Source organism: Lissotriton helveticus, chromosome 2_2 (genome assembly GCF_964261635.1).
Source record: "Lissotriton helveticus chromosome 2_2, aLisHel1.1, whole genome shotgun sequence".
In the NCBI taxonomy this organism is placed as follows: Eukaryota; Metazoa; Chordata; class Amphibia; order Caudata; family Salamandridae; genus Lissotriton; species Lissotriton helveticus.
The window spans coordinates 74,790,247-74,810,091 of NC_136060.1; the positions used below are offsets into that span (position 1 = coordinate 74,790,247).

General features: G+C 50.3%; 1 protein-coding gene across 6 annotated transcripts in view; it reads right to left on the bottom strand.

Annotated features, from left to right (window-relative positions):
* Positions 1 to 19,845, bottom strand: part of PCM1 (pericentriolar material 1) — a 1,361,399-nt gene that overhangs the window by 987,463 nt on the left and 354,091 nt on the right. For all 6 annotated transcript variants that reach the window (XM_078678108.1, XM_078678107.1, XM_078678103.1 and 3 more), the window contains one exon: positions 2,866 to 3,113. In XM_078678108.1, coding sequence (XP_078534234.1) covers positions 2,866 to 3,113 — 248 coding nt within the window. The remainder of the gene's footprint in view (positions 1 to 2,865; positions 3,114 to 19,845) is intronic.

Genomic DNA, 19,845 nt, shown 5'->3' on the forward strand with positions numbered 1-19,845 from the left:
TGTTTTAAAGAGAAAATCCTCCTGACGTGACTCTTTATGAAGCTGAACTAAATGCTATTCAGCAGCCCTATTTATCATCAGGTGGAGAGGGTTTTGTAGGGTATAGATCAGGATCGTGATTTATGTTTGTATCTGGGTTATAATCGTTTCATGGATCAGGATTATCATCATTTATCATCTACACGGTCTACCATCATCCTGGTTATCAGGTGTTTGTGGTAGTGGTGAATTTGTGGGTGTTAACAAATTTGGGTTAGGTGGGGGAAGGAGGTGTTAGAGGAGGAGGAGGAGGAGGAGAGGGGTTAGTACTAACATTTTTTCTCTTTAGGAGGAATTTGGTAAGAGTCCTCAGTTTGTGGTTTGCATTTCAATGGCAACTGTGCGTGAATTGGTCCGATTTTGGATTGATTACCAGTTTCTTTTGTTTTGGGTTCAAGTTTGAAGGCGGGACGTGGAAACTAGGCTCTTTTGATGGAGTGGGAGTTTTTTTTTTCCAGTGCTAATATTTTGGGAGCAGAGGTTTTTGGCACCGAAGTCTTTGTATCCGAATATTGTTTCAGTACCGAAGGAGCTGACTCAGAAACAGGTTTCAGTTTCAATGTCGATTGATTCAGCTCGGTGCCCGAATGAGGCCAACTTGATCCTGCACTGGAAGACTTTAGTATTTGTTTCGGTGCTGACCTTGGCCCAAAGTCAGATGTGGGACCAGGGCCTTTTTCTTGGGATGAGGTTGGGTTTGGGGCAGAGGAGGATCCGTACTCACGGTACGCTGACCAAGCGAAATCTATTCTTCCATGTCGCAGTCGGATTCTGACATGGAAATGAGTCCCTCTTTTTCCTCAGCTCCTTGTGCGTCATAGATGTCTTGTTCGGTATCTTCTCCGAAGAGATCCAGAATGGAGTCACTCTATTGTTGTTGCAGTTCGTGATGTCGAGCCCGACGGTCACGGAGCGTCTTCCTAGATCGAAAAGATTTGCATGCGTGGCACTCTTGTTAGTCGTCTTCCAGTGAGAGGGACAAGATGCATACTTCGTGCGAGTTGATACCTGTGTACTTGGTGTGGCACCCCGTGACAGAATTTGAATGGAGTCCGTTCAATCGACTGTGAGGAGGCCCGACACAGGTAGGCCCGATGGCCTTCCATAAAGTTTCCAATTGAAGTGATTTTTCTAAACCTATAGGATATGCGGAGAATGGGAAACGAGGTCGAATAACAATACTGTCGAGGGTAAGTGAATTGCATACCGAGGAGAACCCGAGGAACGGTTTCGAACTGGAGCGCAGAAATACACGTCCAAACCAGATGAAGGAAAAAAAACAATGAATCAATGGTGTCAATGCCCGTGCGCACTATCACAGAAAGGAGGAGTCACCTTACCTCATGACAGGAAAAACTTCTTTGAGAGAAACAGCTTGCAAACATCCAGACCCAACACTAGATGGCAGAAGTATGCAAAGCATGTGATCTACAGCTCACATGCCTCGAACATATAGTTTGGTTGTAATGACATGCCTTGTTAGTCACTTCATAGCACACAGCGAGAACTTGCATGAGTACAACTAACAAAATGTGAGATATGTTGAAATGTGAAATAGACTATTATCTGCTCAAACTGTCATGTAATGCTATGGTTATTTGCAATGTAATGCTATAGTTATCCCGCAAAAACTATTATAAAAATATATATATATTGGAAAACCCAGCCCCAAATGCTCTCTTTAGTGATCACATTTGATATCACTATCTACTAAATCATGGATGAAATAGTCTCTATCACTTCAAGGCTAAAATGGAACTCTGATGTTTGCCCTCATGACTAATCTGTATGTACACTGAGGGCTCGCTATGACATGAAATGCGACATATGGTTAGTCTCTGTGGTCTGGAGTGGCAACCATATGCACAATCCTTCACCAGGCAGTACTACCATCACTTCACCTGGCTATAGAGGGCTGATAGTGGGACCAGCAAAAGGTTAGCCTGGTAGATCTTTTTACTTATTGCCAGCAAGAGAGAATTACCTACTGACCTCTCCTGTTTGTAATTAAACAGTGAGTGACGGTACATTGCAGGGAAGAGACACTGTTGGGGGACCTTTGACATTGATAATTAACACTTAAGCAAGACCACAATCACTTTGTTAGGGTAGACTGGAAACCTTAAATACTACTTTACCCCAAGGGTTAATGTGCCCTATCTTGCATTGAATTCAAATTGGTTCCTTCTCACAATTGTTACCCCCCTTGAATACTGTATTTTATTGAGGCCCTCTGACTTTTATGTACGATACTGGGTTATGCTTAAAGTTAAACAACTCCTTTTATTTAAAGCATTGGCTGGACACAACTAGCCCATGTATGCCTTGGAATGCTAAACTTTGATACTTTGAGTCTCAAGGGCAAAAGGTGCGTACTTGGTGATCACTTTTGGGCTCTATATTAATGTACGCCCAGAACACCCATAGTAAAAGGCTGTTATTCTTCCAATTTGAGTCAAGTAACACTTTATAGGCCTTGAACTCATGAGAAAACTTCCCACAATGAGCAAACAAAATTCAAATCTGTACAAAACTTGCCTCAAAGACATATTGTTTCTTACAACCTCATGTTGAACATATTGGTTTCCTGATGGTTGCTACAATATAGCAGTGTTTTTTTTTACAAAGGAATGTGTTTTGACAAATAATACATTCTGTTTGCAAGAAAGATTTGTTAGCAATCAGTCTAAACCAAGCAACTACTTGAGAGACAATCACTGGGAAGTAGTGCTTACAGAATCCCAGTGGTATTGTTGAAACACTAGCCAATGACATTCATTCAACAAAAAACAAAAAAACTCATGGCTGTTAAGGTCAAGATCCTACCTGCACCAGAGCAACAAGATCTTGTAACTGTCTCAGTTTCTGCTTTGCAGCTACAAGACGATTAAATTTCTGCTCAAACTCTGCATCTACAGGTGCATTATTATCTACAATGCTGCTTCTCTGACTCGATACAGAATCTTCACTAGCTTGATCATTAGCTTCATCACCATCTTCATCATCATCATCTTCACCTTCCCCTCCACGTGCCACATAACCATCTTTGTCTTCATCCCTGTTATACACACAATCTAAACAGACGAAATGCAAATTAACAATTAGTGGTGAAGTTAGACCAGTTTTCAAAAAAGCCTTCCTTTCATAAGGGAAAGAAATATATTAGCTTTTCAACGAGAAATTTATTAACATCAACCCATATTCTATTACAATTTAGAGAATGCTAACAATATACCAAACTATCATGATTGTAGAAACCTTCACCCCAAAATTCTTAGCCACCATTTCCACCAGGTTATAGAGCCAGATGATGCTGTCCAGTTGCAGAGGTATTTAATCCCCCTCCCTGTAATATGGCCCTGCTCAAAACAATGCCATCTTTCTGCTCACATTTCTTAAGTTGTCTTCTTTCTAGCAGACAGTGACTTTTACTATACATTTGTGTACATGTCAGTGCAGGATAGGATTCCCTGAAACAGCATTTTCTTACATTTAAACTTCGCAGGCACACTATAATAACACCTTGAACCCTCAGTACAATGTACAGAGCTCACTGCACAAATGGCATGGCTTATTGTTGCCCAGCAGGTGACGACACTTTATAGCTAATGCACAAGTTACTACTTGTGTAACGATATATCTGTAAGAGACATTAGTTAGTATTAGATTCCTTACCTTAGAATATCCCCAGGCGTCAGACTGGATCCGGAAACTTTTGCGTAGCAGTACCTTTGCGCGTCGGTAGGCGTCGTCTGCGGCTCCGCGTCCGTCGTCGGCAACGTGGGCGCCGTGATGACGTCGTCGGAGTACTTAGACGCCGCCTCCGCGTGCTAACGTCAGTTCTTAGACACAGCTTTTCCGTGCCAGAAACGCAGAGCCATGTCAAAAAAACACAGGTGCCATTGAAACTAGGGCCCTGAAAGGGGGTAACCCTAACCCTAGATATCGGTTCGCAGAACGGGGAGGATGGGTGGATCGGTAAGGAATCTATCACTAAATAATGTCTCTTACAGATATATCGTTACACAAGTAGTAACTTGTGCATCTGAAAGAGACACGTTAGTGATAGATTCCTTACCTCAGAATAGATACCCCAGCAATACGAACCCCGGTGGTGGGTCTGCGAACCAGTAGTCACACCAGAAAGTCCTGGAGGACGGAACGGCCAAAGAAGCCATCCCTCCGGACTTGACTGTCTAGGCAGTAGTGTCTTGCAAATGTGTGCAGCGAGGCCCACGTAGCTGCCTGGCAAATGTCCTGCAAGGGCACTCCCCGGCCCAGGGCAGTTGTAGTCGCCATGGCCAGAGTGGAATGAGCCCTCAATCCAACAGGGGGCTCCTTCTTAGCCAAGGAGTAACATGCCTGGATACACAAGATGATCCATCGGGAGATGGTCCGCTTGTGCACCGCCTTTCCCTTCTTAGCGCCCACGTAACCAACAAAGAGTTGGTCATCCACCCGGAACTGGCGTGTGCGATCCAAGTAAAATGAGAGCGCACGTTTTGGGTCCAGACGGTGGAGCCACTCTTCCTCTTTAGAGGGATGCGGTGGCGGGAAGAAGGTTGGCAAGGTGATAGACTGTCCGATGTGGAAGGCCGTGACAACCTTGGGCAGGAAAGAAGGTTTGGTACGCAGCACCACTTTGTCCGGATGGACAGAAAGGAAAGGCGGAGTACAAGAAAGGGCCTGGAGCTCACTCACTCTCCTGGCAGAGGTGATGGCAACCAGGAAAGCAGTCTTGAAAGTCAGAAGGCGAAGAGGACAGTCGTGAAGTGGCTCAAAGGGAGCGCACATCAGAAACGTAAGAACCAGGTTCAAGTCCAACTGAGGCATCACAAACGGAACAGGAGGAAACGTGTGTGTGATGCCCTTAAGAAATCTGTTTACAATAGGCGACTTGAACAAAGAAGGTTGATCAGGCAGCCTGAGAAAGGCTGAAAGGGCAGAAAGGTAGCCCTTGAGAGTGCCCAGAGGAGAGCCCTGCTGGGCAGGAGAAAGAAGGAAGAGAATAACCTCAGAAAGAGGGGCATTGAGAGGATCCACAGCCTTTGCTGTGCACCATGCCACAAATCTGTTCCACCTGCAGGCGTATACAGACTTTGTGGAGGGACGTCTTGCTGCCAGAATGATGTTACAAACTTCAGGAGGCAAGTCAAATGGCCTCAACTGTCGCCGCTCAATCTCCAAGCATGGAGGTGGAGACTGGACAGGTTCGGGTGGAGGACCGTCCCCTGCTGCTGCGACAGAAGGTCCTCCTGAAGAGGCAGACGAACCAGGGTATCGACTGACATACTGAGTAGCTCTGGATACCAGTACTTTCTCGCCCAGTCCGGAGCCACAAGGATGACTTGGGCCCGGTCGCGCTTGATCTTCTTCAGCACTCTGGGCAGAAGTGGTATAGGCGGAAAGGCGTACAACAGACCGCAACTCCACTCGCGACGAAAAGCGTCTCCGAGCGAGTGCCGCCTTGGAAATTCCAACGCGCAGAACAGATGACATTGAGCGTTCTCTTCGGTGGCGAATAGATCTAACCAAGGCTCTCCCCATCGCTGAAAGAGGCCTTGCGCCACGTCCGAGTTCAGGCGCCATTCGTGTTCCATCCCCACCCCGCCTTGTTTGTTGCAATACCACATGGCGGTGGTGTTGTCCGTGAACACCTGCACTACACTCCCCCGGACAGAGGGGAGGAATGCCTTCAGTGCCAGACGAATCGCCCTGAGCTCCAACAAGTTGATGTGGAGCCGGGCCTACGCCGTAGACCAGAGGCCTCTGATCTCCGTCTCTCCCATGTGGCCTCCCCAGCCCTGGAGGGACGCGTCCATCACAACTACGTGCTCCGGTTGGGGAAGGGAGAGGGATCTGCCGCTGACCCAATCGCGGTCTGTGAGCCACCACTGCAGCTGTCTCGCAGTGCCCTCCGAGATCAGGACGTGGTCGGATAGGTTGCCCTGATGCTGGGCCCACTGAAACTTCAGGTCCCACTGCAGAGCCCGCATCCGCCACCTGGCGTGATGCACCAGTAGGATGCAGGAGGCCATCAGCCCCAGAAGCCGCAGCGTCAACCTGACCGAGACCCGGGATAACGGCTGAAAGATGGGAATCAGAGCCTGAATATCCCGGACCCGCTGCTCGGGTGGATAAACCCGAAACTGCGCCGAGTCGAGAACCGCTCCGATGAAAAGGAGCTTCTGAGAGGGGCACAGGTGTGACTTCGGCACATTGATTGAGAACCCCAGCCGATGCAGGAGATCTGCCGTAGTCTGGAGGCGGCTGAGGACTGTCTGGAGCGAGCCCGCCTTCAACAACCAGTCGTCGAGGTAGGGGAAGACTGAAACCCCCTACCTGCGCAGATGAGCTGCGACCACCGCCATCACCTTTGTGAACACCCGTGGGCCGCTAGTAAGGCAGAAGGGGAGCACGGTAAACTGAAAGTGCTCGTGGCCAACCATGAACCGCAGGTAGCGCCGGTGGGCAGGCAGGACGGGGATGTGGAAATAAGCGTCCTGCAAGTCCAACGCTACCATCCAGTCTCCTGGGTCCAGGGCAGCTAAGACCTGAGCCAGTGTCAGCATTTTGAACTTCTCCTTCCGGAGGAAGCGGTTGACGTTCCGTAGATCCAAGATAGGGCGTAGGCCCCCTTTGCCCTTCTTGGGTACCAGAAAGTAGTGGGAGTAGCAACCACACCCTACTTCTGGCCCAGGAACGCGCTCTATGGCCCCCTTGGCCAAGAGGGCCGTAACTTCCTCCTGCAGAAGTCGCAAATGATCCCCCGATACACGGTGGTTCTGCGGTGGCATGGCTGGAGGAGTCGCCTCGAAGGGGAGGGAGTAGCCCCTTCGGACGATCTGCAGCACCCACCTGTCCGATGTGATAGTGCGCCAGTGGAGGTGGTGATGGCGAACCCTGCCCCCCACTGGCGTCACATGGGCCTGAAAGCACCGACTAGGAGGGTTTCGAGGCGGATGCTGCGGGGGAAGGTGTGGACTGACCTGGCCGTTGCCCAGGACCGCCCGGACGGCGGTTCCCACGGCCGCTACCGCGTTGGGTATTGCCCTGCGGAGCGTGGCTGGCGGCACGTGTGGGCGCACCCCTTCCGTGGCCACGAAAGGAGTGAAAAGCAGCCGATTGCTGGCACGGGGCCGAGATGCCCAAGGACTTGGCCGTAGCCCTGGAGTCCTTAAAGCGCTCAAGCGCATGGTCTGCTTTGTCGCCAAAGCGGCGACGGCCATCGAACGGCATGTCCATGAGTGTGTTCTGGACGTCTGCCGAAAAGTTGGCGGACCTCAGCCAGGCGTGGCGTCTGACCGCCACCATCGTTGCCATCGCTCTACCTAGCGAGTCGGTGGTATCTATCCCACACCTGATCGAATATTTGGCTGCATCCCGGCCCTCCACAAGGGCTTGGCCGAGTTTGGCCCATACCTCCAACGGACACTCTGGCAGCACTTCCGCGACCTTATCCCACACAGAGTGGGTGTAACGGCCCAAGAGGCAGGCGGTGTTGAAAGACCGCAGACCCAGACTAAGGGATGAGAAGATCTTCTTCCCATACTGCTCATACCTCTTGGATTCCCTGTCCGGCGGGGCCGACGAAAACGCGGTCTGGGAATTGGAGGCCTGGATGACCAGTCTCTCGGGGGTGGGGAGGGTGGACAGGAAACATGGGTCGCCCGGGGCTGGGCGGTGGCGTCTGGCCACGTTCCTATCTAAGTGGCGAACCCGTAGCGGGCTTGGACCAAGTGCCCAGAAGAACGTCGGTCAAGGCCTCATTAAAGGGCAGCAGAGGCTCGGCCGAGCTTGACTGCGGTTTGAGGACCTCAGTGAGGAGATTAGTCCTCACGGCCGCGACGGGGAGCTCAAGGCCCAAGGCCTTGGCAGCTCTCATCAGCACCACACTGTAGGTTGCCCCCTCCTCCGAAGCCACGGTAGCAGGGGAGACAAAACCAGTGTGTGGAGAGGTGTCCAGGCCACTGGCATCCCCAAGGTCTCCTGTCCAGTCCTCATGAGACTGACACTCTCTGGTCAGAGGGTCCTCAGACCCCTCCCAGTCCTCCTCAGCACCCATCTCCTGAAACTCAGGGTCCTCAACTAATGGGGCCTGTTCATAGAAGTGAAACTCTCCAAACGACGTCTGGAGCGGCGCCCATCGGGGCCGTCCCGGCGCCGGAACAGGAACGAAGGTGGGACCGGGGACGGCGCCACCCGAGGACGGCGCCGGAGGCGACACCTGAGGGTCCGACGCCGGCGAGGTCGTAAGGTCCACCGGCGACGAACCAGATCCCGAAGGAGGTCCAGCGGCGTCCTGCGGTGCCGGGCCCTAAGGCGCCGGCGGCGCCGGAACAACTGAACCCCTCGGCGCCGGGCCCGAAGGCGCCAGCGGCGTCGGGATAGCGGGAACCTGCGGCGCCGGGCCCGAAGGCGTCGGGGCCGATCCCCCCGACCCGCTAGGGGTCCCAGACGGGTCCGCTGGGCACGAAGGCGCCGCGGAGCCCGTCGGAGGAGAGAGTTTTCTCATGGCCATGAGGAAGCGCTCAATCTCCTCCGGCGTCGCGTTAAGCCCAGGGACCGTAGGGTATGGGGCTGGACGCGGCGCCTGCGACTCGGTCGGAGCCGCGTGGGTGGTGTCACCCGAACCCCCGGCCGCATCGCGCGAGCGTTGGGGGAGTCCGAAGAGCGATGACGCCTCTTGGACTTCTTGTGCTTCTTACCTGACGATGACTTCGACCCAGAGGAGTGCTGCCTACTCTCGGAACTGTGGTGGCTCCGAGCCCGCGACCTGTCCCTCGACCTCCAATGGGACCGAGACCTCTCGCGGCGCGGGACCGACTGCCGGAGTTCGAGTCGCCTGCGGGACCGCTCCCGCCTGGCTTTCGAAGAGAGGGCCCGGCAGTCGGAGCAGGCCTTGTCGTCGTGATCGACGCCGAGACAAGTTAAACACCGGCGGTGAGGATCCGTGACCGACATCAGGCGGTCGCAATCCTCGCAGTGCTTAAAGCCGGGCATCCCTACGGCACCGTCGGAGTCGAAGACTTCGAGAAAAGATCAAAAGCGATCAAAAAGTTAGTCAAAAGAAGACTAGGGTTACTGCTTTTTCCAGATCTGCGCTTGCTGGCGCGGAAAAAAGAAGAACTGACGTCAGCACGCGGAGGCGGCGTCTAAGTACTCCGACGACATCATCACGGCACCCACGACGCCCACGACGGACGCGGAGCCGCAGACGACGCCTACCGACGCGCAAGGGTACTGCTACGCAAAAGTTTCCGGATCCAGTCGGACGCCTGGGGATATTCTAAGGTAAGGAATCTAATACTAACGTGTCTCTTTCAGATGAAAAGGTTCTGCAATTGAGAAAGCTTGAATTTCACTGACCCTCCTCGCTGATGTGAGTTCTAACAGCAAGGCCATCCTCCATGAAATGAACTGTAAGTCCGCTTTATGCACTGGTTCAAACAGCGGTTTCATGAGCTGCGGAAGAACCGTATTGAGCTGCCAAGGGATATCGGGTGCTGAACCGGGGGAAACACTCTGAAGAGTCCTTTAAGAAATTCTTTTATCACTCTTTGCGACCAAAGCGATGGATGGTTAGGAACCGTCCAATATCTTGAAATAGCTGCCAGATGTACCTTTAGAGACGCATGAGATAGACCGGCTTTGGCCAAATGTAAACGGTACGGGAGAACTTGCTCTGGAGAAGCAGCAAAGGGATGCAGAGCTTGAGATGCACACCACTGACAAAATCTCTTTCATTTTGCTGTATACGTTTTATTTGTTGTAATTGCCCGAGATTGTGAGAGTATATCCCGGCATTCTTGAGAAATATTCAAGGATTTGAATTCATGTTCGTGAGGTTCCAGGCTGACAAGTTCAGCAAAGTCAAATTTGGATGGAGAATTTGTCCGTCGTTCATAGTGATCAGGTCCTGCAATAGCGGAAACTGTATGCTGGGGGCCACAGACAACTGGAGAAGTTCCGAGAACCAGGCTTGTCTTGGCCATGCCAGGGCTATGAGAATTAAGTGGCACGGTTATGATCTCATCTTCCGTAACACTCTCGATATCAGAGGGAATGGAGGAAATGTGTACGCAAACATTCCTGGTCCAGCGTAGTTGCAGTGCATTGCCCCACGATCCCGCTAGGGGGAACCTGCTTGCAAAGTGCTTGCATTTCAAGTTGTGTTGATTTGCGAACAGATCCAACGATGGGGTGCCCCACAGACGAAACACTCTCAGAAGTTGACTCTGAGCTAATTCCCACTTGTGGGAAACACTGGCGGATCTGCTCAGGATATCTGCCCTTGTGTTGTACACTCCTGGAACGTGCTGGACTTGTAGTGAGATGTGAAGCAGTAGCCATTTCCAAATCTCCTGAGCTTGTTTTGACAGAAGTTTTGACTTTGTACCTCCTTGTTTTAATAGGTAAAACATAGTCGTTGTACTGTCCGTCCTGACTAGTACTGTCGAATCGTGGATTCTGGGGAGGAACTCTTGTAAACCCAAAAACGCTGCTTTTAGCTCCAACAGGTTGATGAGAAGTTGAGATTCGTGTTTGGACCAATGTCCTTGTATTTCAAGGTCTAGGAGATGTGCCCCCCAACATTGGAGTGATGCATCTGTCATCATAACATAACTGGGACATTGAGGTTCGAAGAGCAGACCTTCTGTCAAATGTTTTCTGATCCTCCAACATGACAGGGCCTCTTGGATCTGAGGAGTGATGGTTATCCGATCATCAAAGGACCCTTGGGATTGCATCCATTGTTTATCGAGAAGCTCTTGGAGAGGCCTCATGTGCAATCTGCAATTGGGAAGTAAGGGGGTACAGGAAGACATCATCCCCAATAAGGATTTGAAGATTCTCACTGAAGTACACTTTGTTTGCAGATGTGATGCCAGGTTTAAGATTTTTTGATTACGTTCCTCTGAAGTGTAAGCGTTTGCTTCCATTGTACGAAGCATGGCTCCTAGAAATTGAAGGGATTGTGACGGAATGAGAGACGACTTTTTTAAGTTGATACTTAGTCCCAGACAATGGAAAAGATCCATGCAGCATTGCAGTGAGTGCCCGGCATCTTGGTAGGATGTACCTTTTATGAGCCAATTGTCCAGATATGGGTAAATCTGGTGACCTTGTAGTCTCCGGTGCACTGCCACTGGCACCATGCACTTTGTGAAGACCCTTGGCGCCGATTTTAGACCAAAGGGTAAGACTTTGAATTGGTAGTGGCGCCCCGCCACCATGAAACGCAGAAACTGCCTGTGTTTTATGTGAATCGGAATGTGGAGATAGGCATCTATGAGGTCCAGGGATGCCATGTAGTCTCCTTTGCGTAGTAGTAGGAGTATTTCTTGAAGAGATCGCATACGAAAGGGTATCTTTTTGATGAATTTGTTCAAACTTCTCCGGTCCATTACCTGCTTCCATTGTGACGTCTGCTTTTTCTTTATCAGAAAGAAATGAGAGTAAAATCCTTTTCCCCGCTGAGGACGCAGAACCTCTTTCACTATGCTATGCTATGCTAGGAACATTTATAATGCGCGCAGCTGCTCCAGCAAAGGAGCGTCCCGGCGCAAGAGATATTATTTCTGCCTTGAAGGCGGACTAATGTTGTTGCTTCCTGTGAACAGGAGGTTGATTCGGGACTTCTGTATAAATTCCAGGGTCTGGCCTTGATGTATTACGTCTAGTACCCATCTGTCTGTTGTTATCAACAGCCATTGCTGATAAAAGAGAGAAAGGTAATGATTGTGGTTGAGGTCTAAGCAAGTGGCGGGCGCATTGATAAAGTCACTGTCTCCTATTGGTTTGCTGCGATTTTCCCCTCACAATATTCTTCCCAGTGGACTGCTGATGATATGGGGTGTTCGAGGACCGAAATTGCTGGTTGCTTGAAAACGGACGATACCCCTGTTGACTGTAAGGTTGGTACCTGTTGGACTGGTATGAAGACCTTTGATTGTATTGGCCTCTAGCCCCTCTCCTCCGAAAGGACTGGAATCTACCTTGTTATAGAGAACCCAATGCTTGCGCTGTGTCCGTGTCAGCTTTGATTCGTTGGAGAGCAGAGTCTATATGCTTTCCGAAGAGATTCTCTCTGTCAAAAGGCATATCTACTATTTTTGCCTGGACTTCCGGTCTGAATGAAGTGGCCTTAAGCCAACCTGGTCTTCGGAGTGCCACTGCTCCCGTCATTTGCCTAAATGCCACTGATGAAATATCCATCGCGATATCAATGGATTCAGAGGCCGCACTAGCCCCATCTGTAATATGGTGGCAGCTTCTTCCTTTTCATCGTCTGGTAAATGAGCCAACAACGGTGCTATGTCTGACCACATCTGTCTATTGTAACGGCTGATCAGAGCTAGAGCGTTTGCAGCTCTAATGGAAGCTACTGCCATCACAGCAAAACGCTTCTCCGCGCCATCCATCCGTCTTCCTTCCTTACCGGGAGGAGCTACAGAAGTTAAGACTGGATTTTTGGACTGTCTCTGAGTAGCTTGCATCACCACTGACTCCGGAAGCGGATGTCCAATTAAGCATGCAGGAGAGGATTCTGGGGCCCGATACTTCTTCTCTATTATGGGCACCGAGGCTGGATTCTTCATTATTTTCAAGCCCTCGTCCCATATATGATCTATGATAGGAATTGCTCTGATGGATTTCCTCGATTCCTCTTTGAAGTCGTATAGAAAACACTCTGTTTCCTGCACTGGTAGTGGAAGCTCAAATCTCTTTGAGGCTTTTTCTATAATGTCATGGAATCCTTCAATTTCCTGCGGAGGAGAGTTTGCTGGCGACGGCGATGGACGGTGTTGTAGGTAAAATATATTGATTCCATTCTATACCTACTAGATTATCCTGAAGAAGTTCCCCTTCTTCTGGTTGTTCTCCGTCACTCTCTGCAAAATCATCCCTAATTGTGATAATTGGGGGAGATCGAATCTTTTGTACTGTAGGTGGAGGTTGAACTACTGGAGTTTGAGTAGAACTGACTGAAGTATTCGAGGCAGGAGCGTTAGCTTAGGAAAACAATGGTAATAGTCGTTGATCATGTGACGTAAGTCAGTCACTAGAGAAACTGGCATCGTGATGGACTCCTCCCTCACATCCTGATGCGTTTCCTCTTCCTTTTCATACTTGTATGATTGCTGGAACGACTCATATCTTTTGGAGTCGAACGTTGGTCGGTCTTGAAAAGAGAATACCTCTTGAACCTCCTGGCACTCTTCTTCATCCGTGTCTTGACTCTTGATTTGTAGCTGTGAAGGACTGAAAGCTACTCCCATCGACTCTTCATCCTCTGACTGTAAATCTATCAGATTTTATGGAGGAAGCAGATACATTTTTGTCCAAGTTGTAAATTCTTCAGATTTCTTAACCATCAACAAGCCCTTTTGACGGCGGAAAAGACTAGAAAGATATCAATGATGTTGTTATTGGTGACTTAAAAGACGTCGACGGAGCTCCCGTCGTCGATGCTCCCGTAGAGGAAGAGATACGAATTATTGTCAACGAGGTCGTCGTCGTCGATGGTGCCGTAGACGATGTCGGCGACGTCGACGACGCTCTTCCAGTAGACTGGGTCGTCAACAAACCTTTCTTCGACTACGATATGTTTGTCACTGATGTCGACGCAGCTTTCGACATCGAGATTGTTATCGTTGACGAAGTCGTCATCGACGTTTTCACAGGAAGAAGCGCCGGCGACGCCCCAGTCTTCGTCGCAGGGGCAGAAGACACTGCACTTGACTCGGAAGGCTTCTTTAGCGGAGTATGAGGAAGAGAAGACAAAGTTCCCTCTTTGTCTTTAGTTTTCTGCTTTTTAGACTCCACTTTTTCCTCAGGAGCAGATGACTTCTGCTTTTTAGGTGGCCTTCTTTTTCTTAAGCCACAACAGTAAGCGTGCCTCTCTGTCCCTTAAGGTTTTAACTGAAAAGGTTCTGCAGTGCTTGCAGTCCTTAGGCACATGTTTTGGGTGAAGACAATACAAACAGTCCTTGTGGGGGTCTTCAGAATATAGTCTGGCTTTCCCAAAGGATCTGCAGGGCCTGAAAAGCCTCTTTTTTTAGCTTTCAGCCATATTAGGTTCAATATGGAAAATAGTACCTTAAATCCAGAAGAAATAACTTGCAGTTGGAAAGGTCAAAAGTTCACTCAGGAGCAAAACTGAGCAAGGCTCAGGGAGACTCCTCACACAAAGGCAGTTGGAAATCTGAGGTATGATGGCTCTGCTGGGGAGTGTGATGTCAGGGCTGGCAGCTGATTGGCTGAGTTTTGGACCACGTAATGATGAGGTTTGGTTACCAAATAATGTTGTTCCTTATGGGGTTTTCTATGCAGTTTTTTCTTGTACTGCTATGGTCATTCTGTTACCGTGAGACTCCCACCATGATGACGGGGAAGATACAAGCATGTGAATCTATGAAAGATTCAATACTGGAGAATTAAGTTTTACAATACCAGTTAGCAGATAACTGAGCAGAGGTCCGGGATACTCCCTTCATATGACGTGCAGTAGAAAATCTGAGGGAATTAACCTTTCTTTGGAGTATTCTCCATCTTGGGAGAAATTGCAGGGTTAGCGGGCCAGTTGTTGCGGCCTCGCTTGCCTGCATTGCATAAATGCTGGCACAACGACGCCCGCGCAGCCACCAGACTCCTGAGGCGTGAGCCTGGATTATATCTAGCGATTTCCACGTATTGTACGTTTTTTGTATTTTAACTTCACTCACCTCATTTGCGTCGCCTTGTAAAAGTTTTGATGCTACAGTTCTTGGTGGAAATTGTGGGAGGAGTGTACTGCGTTGGGTGGGGGGCTAGGTACTTGGCTACTGTTCTACCGGGGTGGCTGGAATGTTTCCGCCATCTTGGGAGGAATTGCAGGGTTAGCGGACCAGTTGTTGCAGCCTCGCTTGCCTGATTGCATAAATGCTGACACAACGGCGCCCGCGCAGTGGGGGCGCCGCTGGCGCACCGGAGGCGCGCCAAAGGCAAGCCCGTCTGCGCTTGTCCGCACCGGGCCGTCGCCAGGACCTCTGCATCTTCTTCTACAGACCCGTTCAAGTGCTCACAGGATGAGCTCCTGGGCTTAGCATCTAACTGCCCTTCTCTACCCTGGGCATTCCAGGAGCAATCCTTCCATTGTGACCCCTGCACCTTTGAGTGGAGTTGGCCCCAGTGAAGTGGCCCCTCTGCCCACCAGGCTCCACGGGATGTAGGTTCCTTGGTCTGAACTGCCGCTCGCTGGCGAAACACCATGCTGAGGTGTTTGACCTTCTAGCTGACGAGTCCCCAGATCCTCTATTCCTAACGGAAACGTGCCTTACCCAAGACTCTGTGGCAAAGCCTTGGCTAACCCTTTCTCATGGTCATGTGTTAAAGACCATTAACAGATAGGGGGGGAAGAGGGGGTGGTGTTGTAGCGGCTGTTAAGGAATCTTATACTTTTAGCCTGTGTAAGGAGAATATAGAGGGCTGTGAATGTGCCTCATTTAAAATCAGTCTCAATTACAATTTTTCAATGTCTGGCCTTCTAATTTAGAGCCCCCCCGGGCCCTCTAGTCTGTTTAGAGAAGACCTACTGAGTAAAGTAGGACAACTGGCCAGTAAGGCTGCAAATGTTACCATCTTGGGGGATCTCAATGCCCATCCTGAGAACGGGGGGAAAGCTGAGATCGCCGGTTTCCTGGCGGACTTAGAGGCCTTCCAGCTGATGCAGCACGTTATTGAGGGTACGCAAGTGGCCGGCCATCTATTAGATCCCATTTTCTCCAACCCCAGCTTTATAAAAATGTATCTGCCGGTCCGCAGGCATGGACTAATCACTCCTTGGTTACATTCTCTCTGCAGTTGCAGGGCAAAGTGGATGTGATACCCCCAGCCCAAGCGCCTAAACGCCCTTGGCATAAGTTAGACTTCGATCTGTTCTCTGCCTGGCTAGCTGAGCACAGGCCTCAATTACCCCCAGATGTAGATGGGGCAAATTCATGCTTCCAAGAATGGCTGACGGCTGGCCTGGACAGCTGTATCCCGGCCAAACGGGGAGGAAAGGGACGTGGGCCATCTAATCAATGGTTCAACGATTCGCTAACTTTAGCAAAGAAGGGCTGCAAGCAGCTAGAGTGCGCCTGGCGATGCTCTTACGATGCGTCAGCAAAACTAGAATACAGGGCGGCTGTTAAGCAGTATCATAAGCTCATTTGGAGAGCACGTCCGGAGTTTGGAGCCAATAAGATTCTGGCCAGCACAAACCCCGCAAATACCATCTTCTCCCTGCTCAACGGCATGAAGAGTGCGGGTGCTCCTAGAGTCTCTCCCATTGCTTCTAATTGCCAATGTGACGAACTAGTGCAGCACTTCGTGAACAAAGTTGAGCAGATTTATTGTGGTCCTTCTAAGGCGACTCCCCCTATGGAGGGGGTGGTGCCTGGAAGGGGGGATATCATGGAGGGCAACTGTTTATCATCATTTCCACCCTTGACGCCCCCGGAATTTGAGGCCTTAAGCCAAAGAATCAAATCAGGTTCCCCGGCTGACCCTATGTCACCTGCCCACTTTCGCCAGTTCCACTCACTGATCTCCCCTGTGAGATTTGAGTTGGCCAATCTATCTCTGAGGTCAGCTTCTGTACCTCGGGCGTGGAAGCACGCCAAAGTCATCGCTCTGATGAAAAAACCCTCTCTGAATCTGGAAGAACCCGGTAATTATCGCCCTATTTCCCAGCTTCCTTTTTTGGCTAAGCTGGTGGAAGCGCATGTGAATTCTATTCTATCTAAATTCATTGAGCAGTACGACATTTTTGATCCTTCACAGCACGGCTTTCAACCACGGAATAGTACAGAGCCAGCACTACTGGCAAATCGGAATCCATTCGGAGTAGGTTGGATGTGGGAGACTCGGCAGCCTTGGTCCTGTTGGACCTAAGTGCCGCATTCGATACGGTATCCCATGAGATTCTTCTTGAACGCCTTCTGGAAGTTGGGATCAGGGATGGGGCCTTGGATTGGATCCGGTCTTTTTTATAGGAACGGTCCTTCCAGGTGTCCGTACCACCTTTAAACTCCCAGGAGTTTGGCCTGCACCAGGGGGTAGCACAGGGTCCATCTTAAGCCCACTTTTGTTCAATCTAAATGTGAGACCCCTAGCGGAGGTGGCAAAAGGCAGGGGTCTGTCCCTGGTGTCGTATGCCGACGACACCCAATTGGTAATTACCTTTTCAAGAAATTGCAGTGCCTATTTGGACAAGTTCAAGGAGGATCTCCTGGCCATCTCCGACTGGATGGCGGCAAACTGTTTACAGTTAAATGCCAGTAAATCGGAGATCTTGCTGTTCGGCAAGGATCTGGAGTTATGGTACGAGCAGTGCTGGCAGGTCCGCCTCAAACCCGCCCCTCTCCCTAAGGAGGCTGTGAAGAAACAAACGAAAGGCGTTGCTGCTGTCTGCTTCAGGGGCTCCTGCGAGACTTGAGATCCCTGCTTGGTTTTTTCCCTCCTAAAGTTCACCAGACCATTGTTTAGGCGTTCATTTTGTACAGGTTAGATTATGGCAATTCTCTCTACCTGGGCGCTAATAAGGCCAGCATTAAGCGCCTGCAGAGGGTTCAGAATGCGGCGGCGCGGCTTTTGGTGGCACTACCTTGATCATGCTCGGTGGCGCATGTGCTCCCCAAACTTCACTGGCTGCCTGTCGAAAAGCGCATTCAGTTTAAGGCGCTGTGTATTTCACATAAGATCTTGACACACCAGGCCCCATCAGGGCTATCCAGTCTGTTGATGCCCTATGTGCCTGGGCCTTCGCGGAGATCTGCCGACCTCGCGCTCGTGTGCGCACCTAGAGTCTGGAGACGCTCTTTCCGCTTTTTGGCGGCAAAACTTTGGAACTCGCTCCCGGCTCACATTAGAGTCATCCCGAACCTTCTGGTGTTTCATAAGGCCATAAAGACCTGGCATTTCCCTACGTCTGATGTTTAATCACTAGGTTGTTCTCTCATGCTCTTGTCTCTGGTTGTGCTGGGACGCCACGTTGCTGAGGCAGCCATGCGAGTTACAAATCCGTAAATAAATAAATAAATAAATTCTAGAGGGTGCGGTCACCTAATTGTTACAGTTCAATTGTGGCATTTTTTTTTTTCAAAGGACATAGATCCCACTTCGACGACGGGGAAAGATTCAAGCATGTGAATCTATGAAAGATCAAATAATGGAGAAACCTTAGAAAAGGAAAGTAGAACACAACACATCCAACCCAGATGGCGAGGTGAATACTGTTTCAAACAAGGTAGATTAGCTATCTACTGTTGAATGGTCACGCAATAGACTTACATTAGGCTGTTCCCTAGGATTTAGGGGTCTGGGGTGACATACTGGCAACATTTTAAGGCAAGACTGGAACAAACCAGAGGTCTAAAACAGGTGCATCAGAGGAGGTTTCTCCAACACCCACAGGAGACTCTGGTCTGGTGCATTAGAATCTGCTGAGACAGGGAGGGGGAATCACAGTGTGACCACGAATAAAGGAAAGGATATGTGAGGAGAACTCGCCAGGGGCGAACCGGAAGCGGAACGCCGAGCCAAAACCCTCGACGGCTACGAAGGCAGCCAGCAGTCTAGTGGTTGGGCAGGAAGAGGAGCGTCCTGTGACGTCAACATCAACATCGACGGAGGACTACCAAAAAGGGAGGACGGACTACGATTTGCCTGGCAGCGGCAGTAGCAGCGGCTTCGGAGGAGATGGCGTGCGGCAAACGGTACAGGAGTGGAGCGGATGAGGAGACGGCGTGCGGGAGACGGTCCAGGAGTGGAGCGGATTAGGAGAGGGCGTGCAGGAGACGGACCAGGAGCGGAGCAAGGCGGAGGAAGACGCTACCCGAGGTGCAGGAGCATTATACACTGTGACCATACCCGGCGGGCCAGCGAAGGGAGAAGACGCCCCAGGTCCTGATGCCGCGGCCCTGGAGACCGGTCTTGGCCTGAGGCGAGTACCGTTTAGGGGGTCCTTTTGGTGGGGAGGTTTGGGGAAATAGGGCACTCGGGTGTACTAGGAAAGGTCCCTACACTCCTCCCCTATCACATGTCAAGTAAAACTGGTGACGGTAGCGCAGAGAAAAAACCCTGATACACGGACATTTACCCGACCTTTGTTTGTTCTTTCTCCCTTCCCCGACGGCCTGAGGGAAAAGCAGACGTCGGGAGAGCCACAGAAGACTCTGACAGTCCCTGAAGAAGAAGCCTGATTTATTGTTTTTTTTTTTTTTTTTTGATTATGAACTTGAACTTTGATAGCAATCGTAACCAAATAGTTGGTACACAACCCTGAGCCTGAACAATAAAAATCTAAAGAAGATAAGAAAACCCACCTATCCCCCTTGTTTTATTTTTAGCGCCCCATAACCTCGCAGCCGCCCACGCGGCCACAAAGTGGTGTCAGAAGTGGGATCACTTCCCCAAGTGTGGAATCATGACACAACCCGTGCCCCTCGAAAGTATTATTAACCAACTAGCGGAAGGACAGCGACACCTGCAACTGGTGTTTGAGCAGCAGGTTCAAACCGCGAAACAAGATAGGGATGCGCTACAAGGTGCCTTAAGAGAAAAGGCAGCCCTGCTTACGTCAAATTAACAGGTTCAGGATACAGCAATACTACGGCTGACTGACGCTATAGTAAGCACCAGAGTACGTCCCAATGTCCCAGGATCCGTCTTCAAAAGTTCCAGGAAGGGGAGGCTCCTGATTATTACTAATTTCGAGAGGGTTGCCACAACCGCTTCATGGCCACAAGAGAGATGGAGCCAGTATATAGCCCCTCGGTT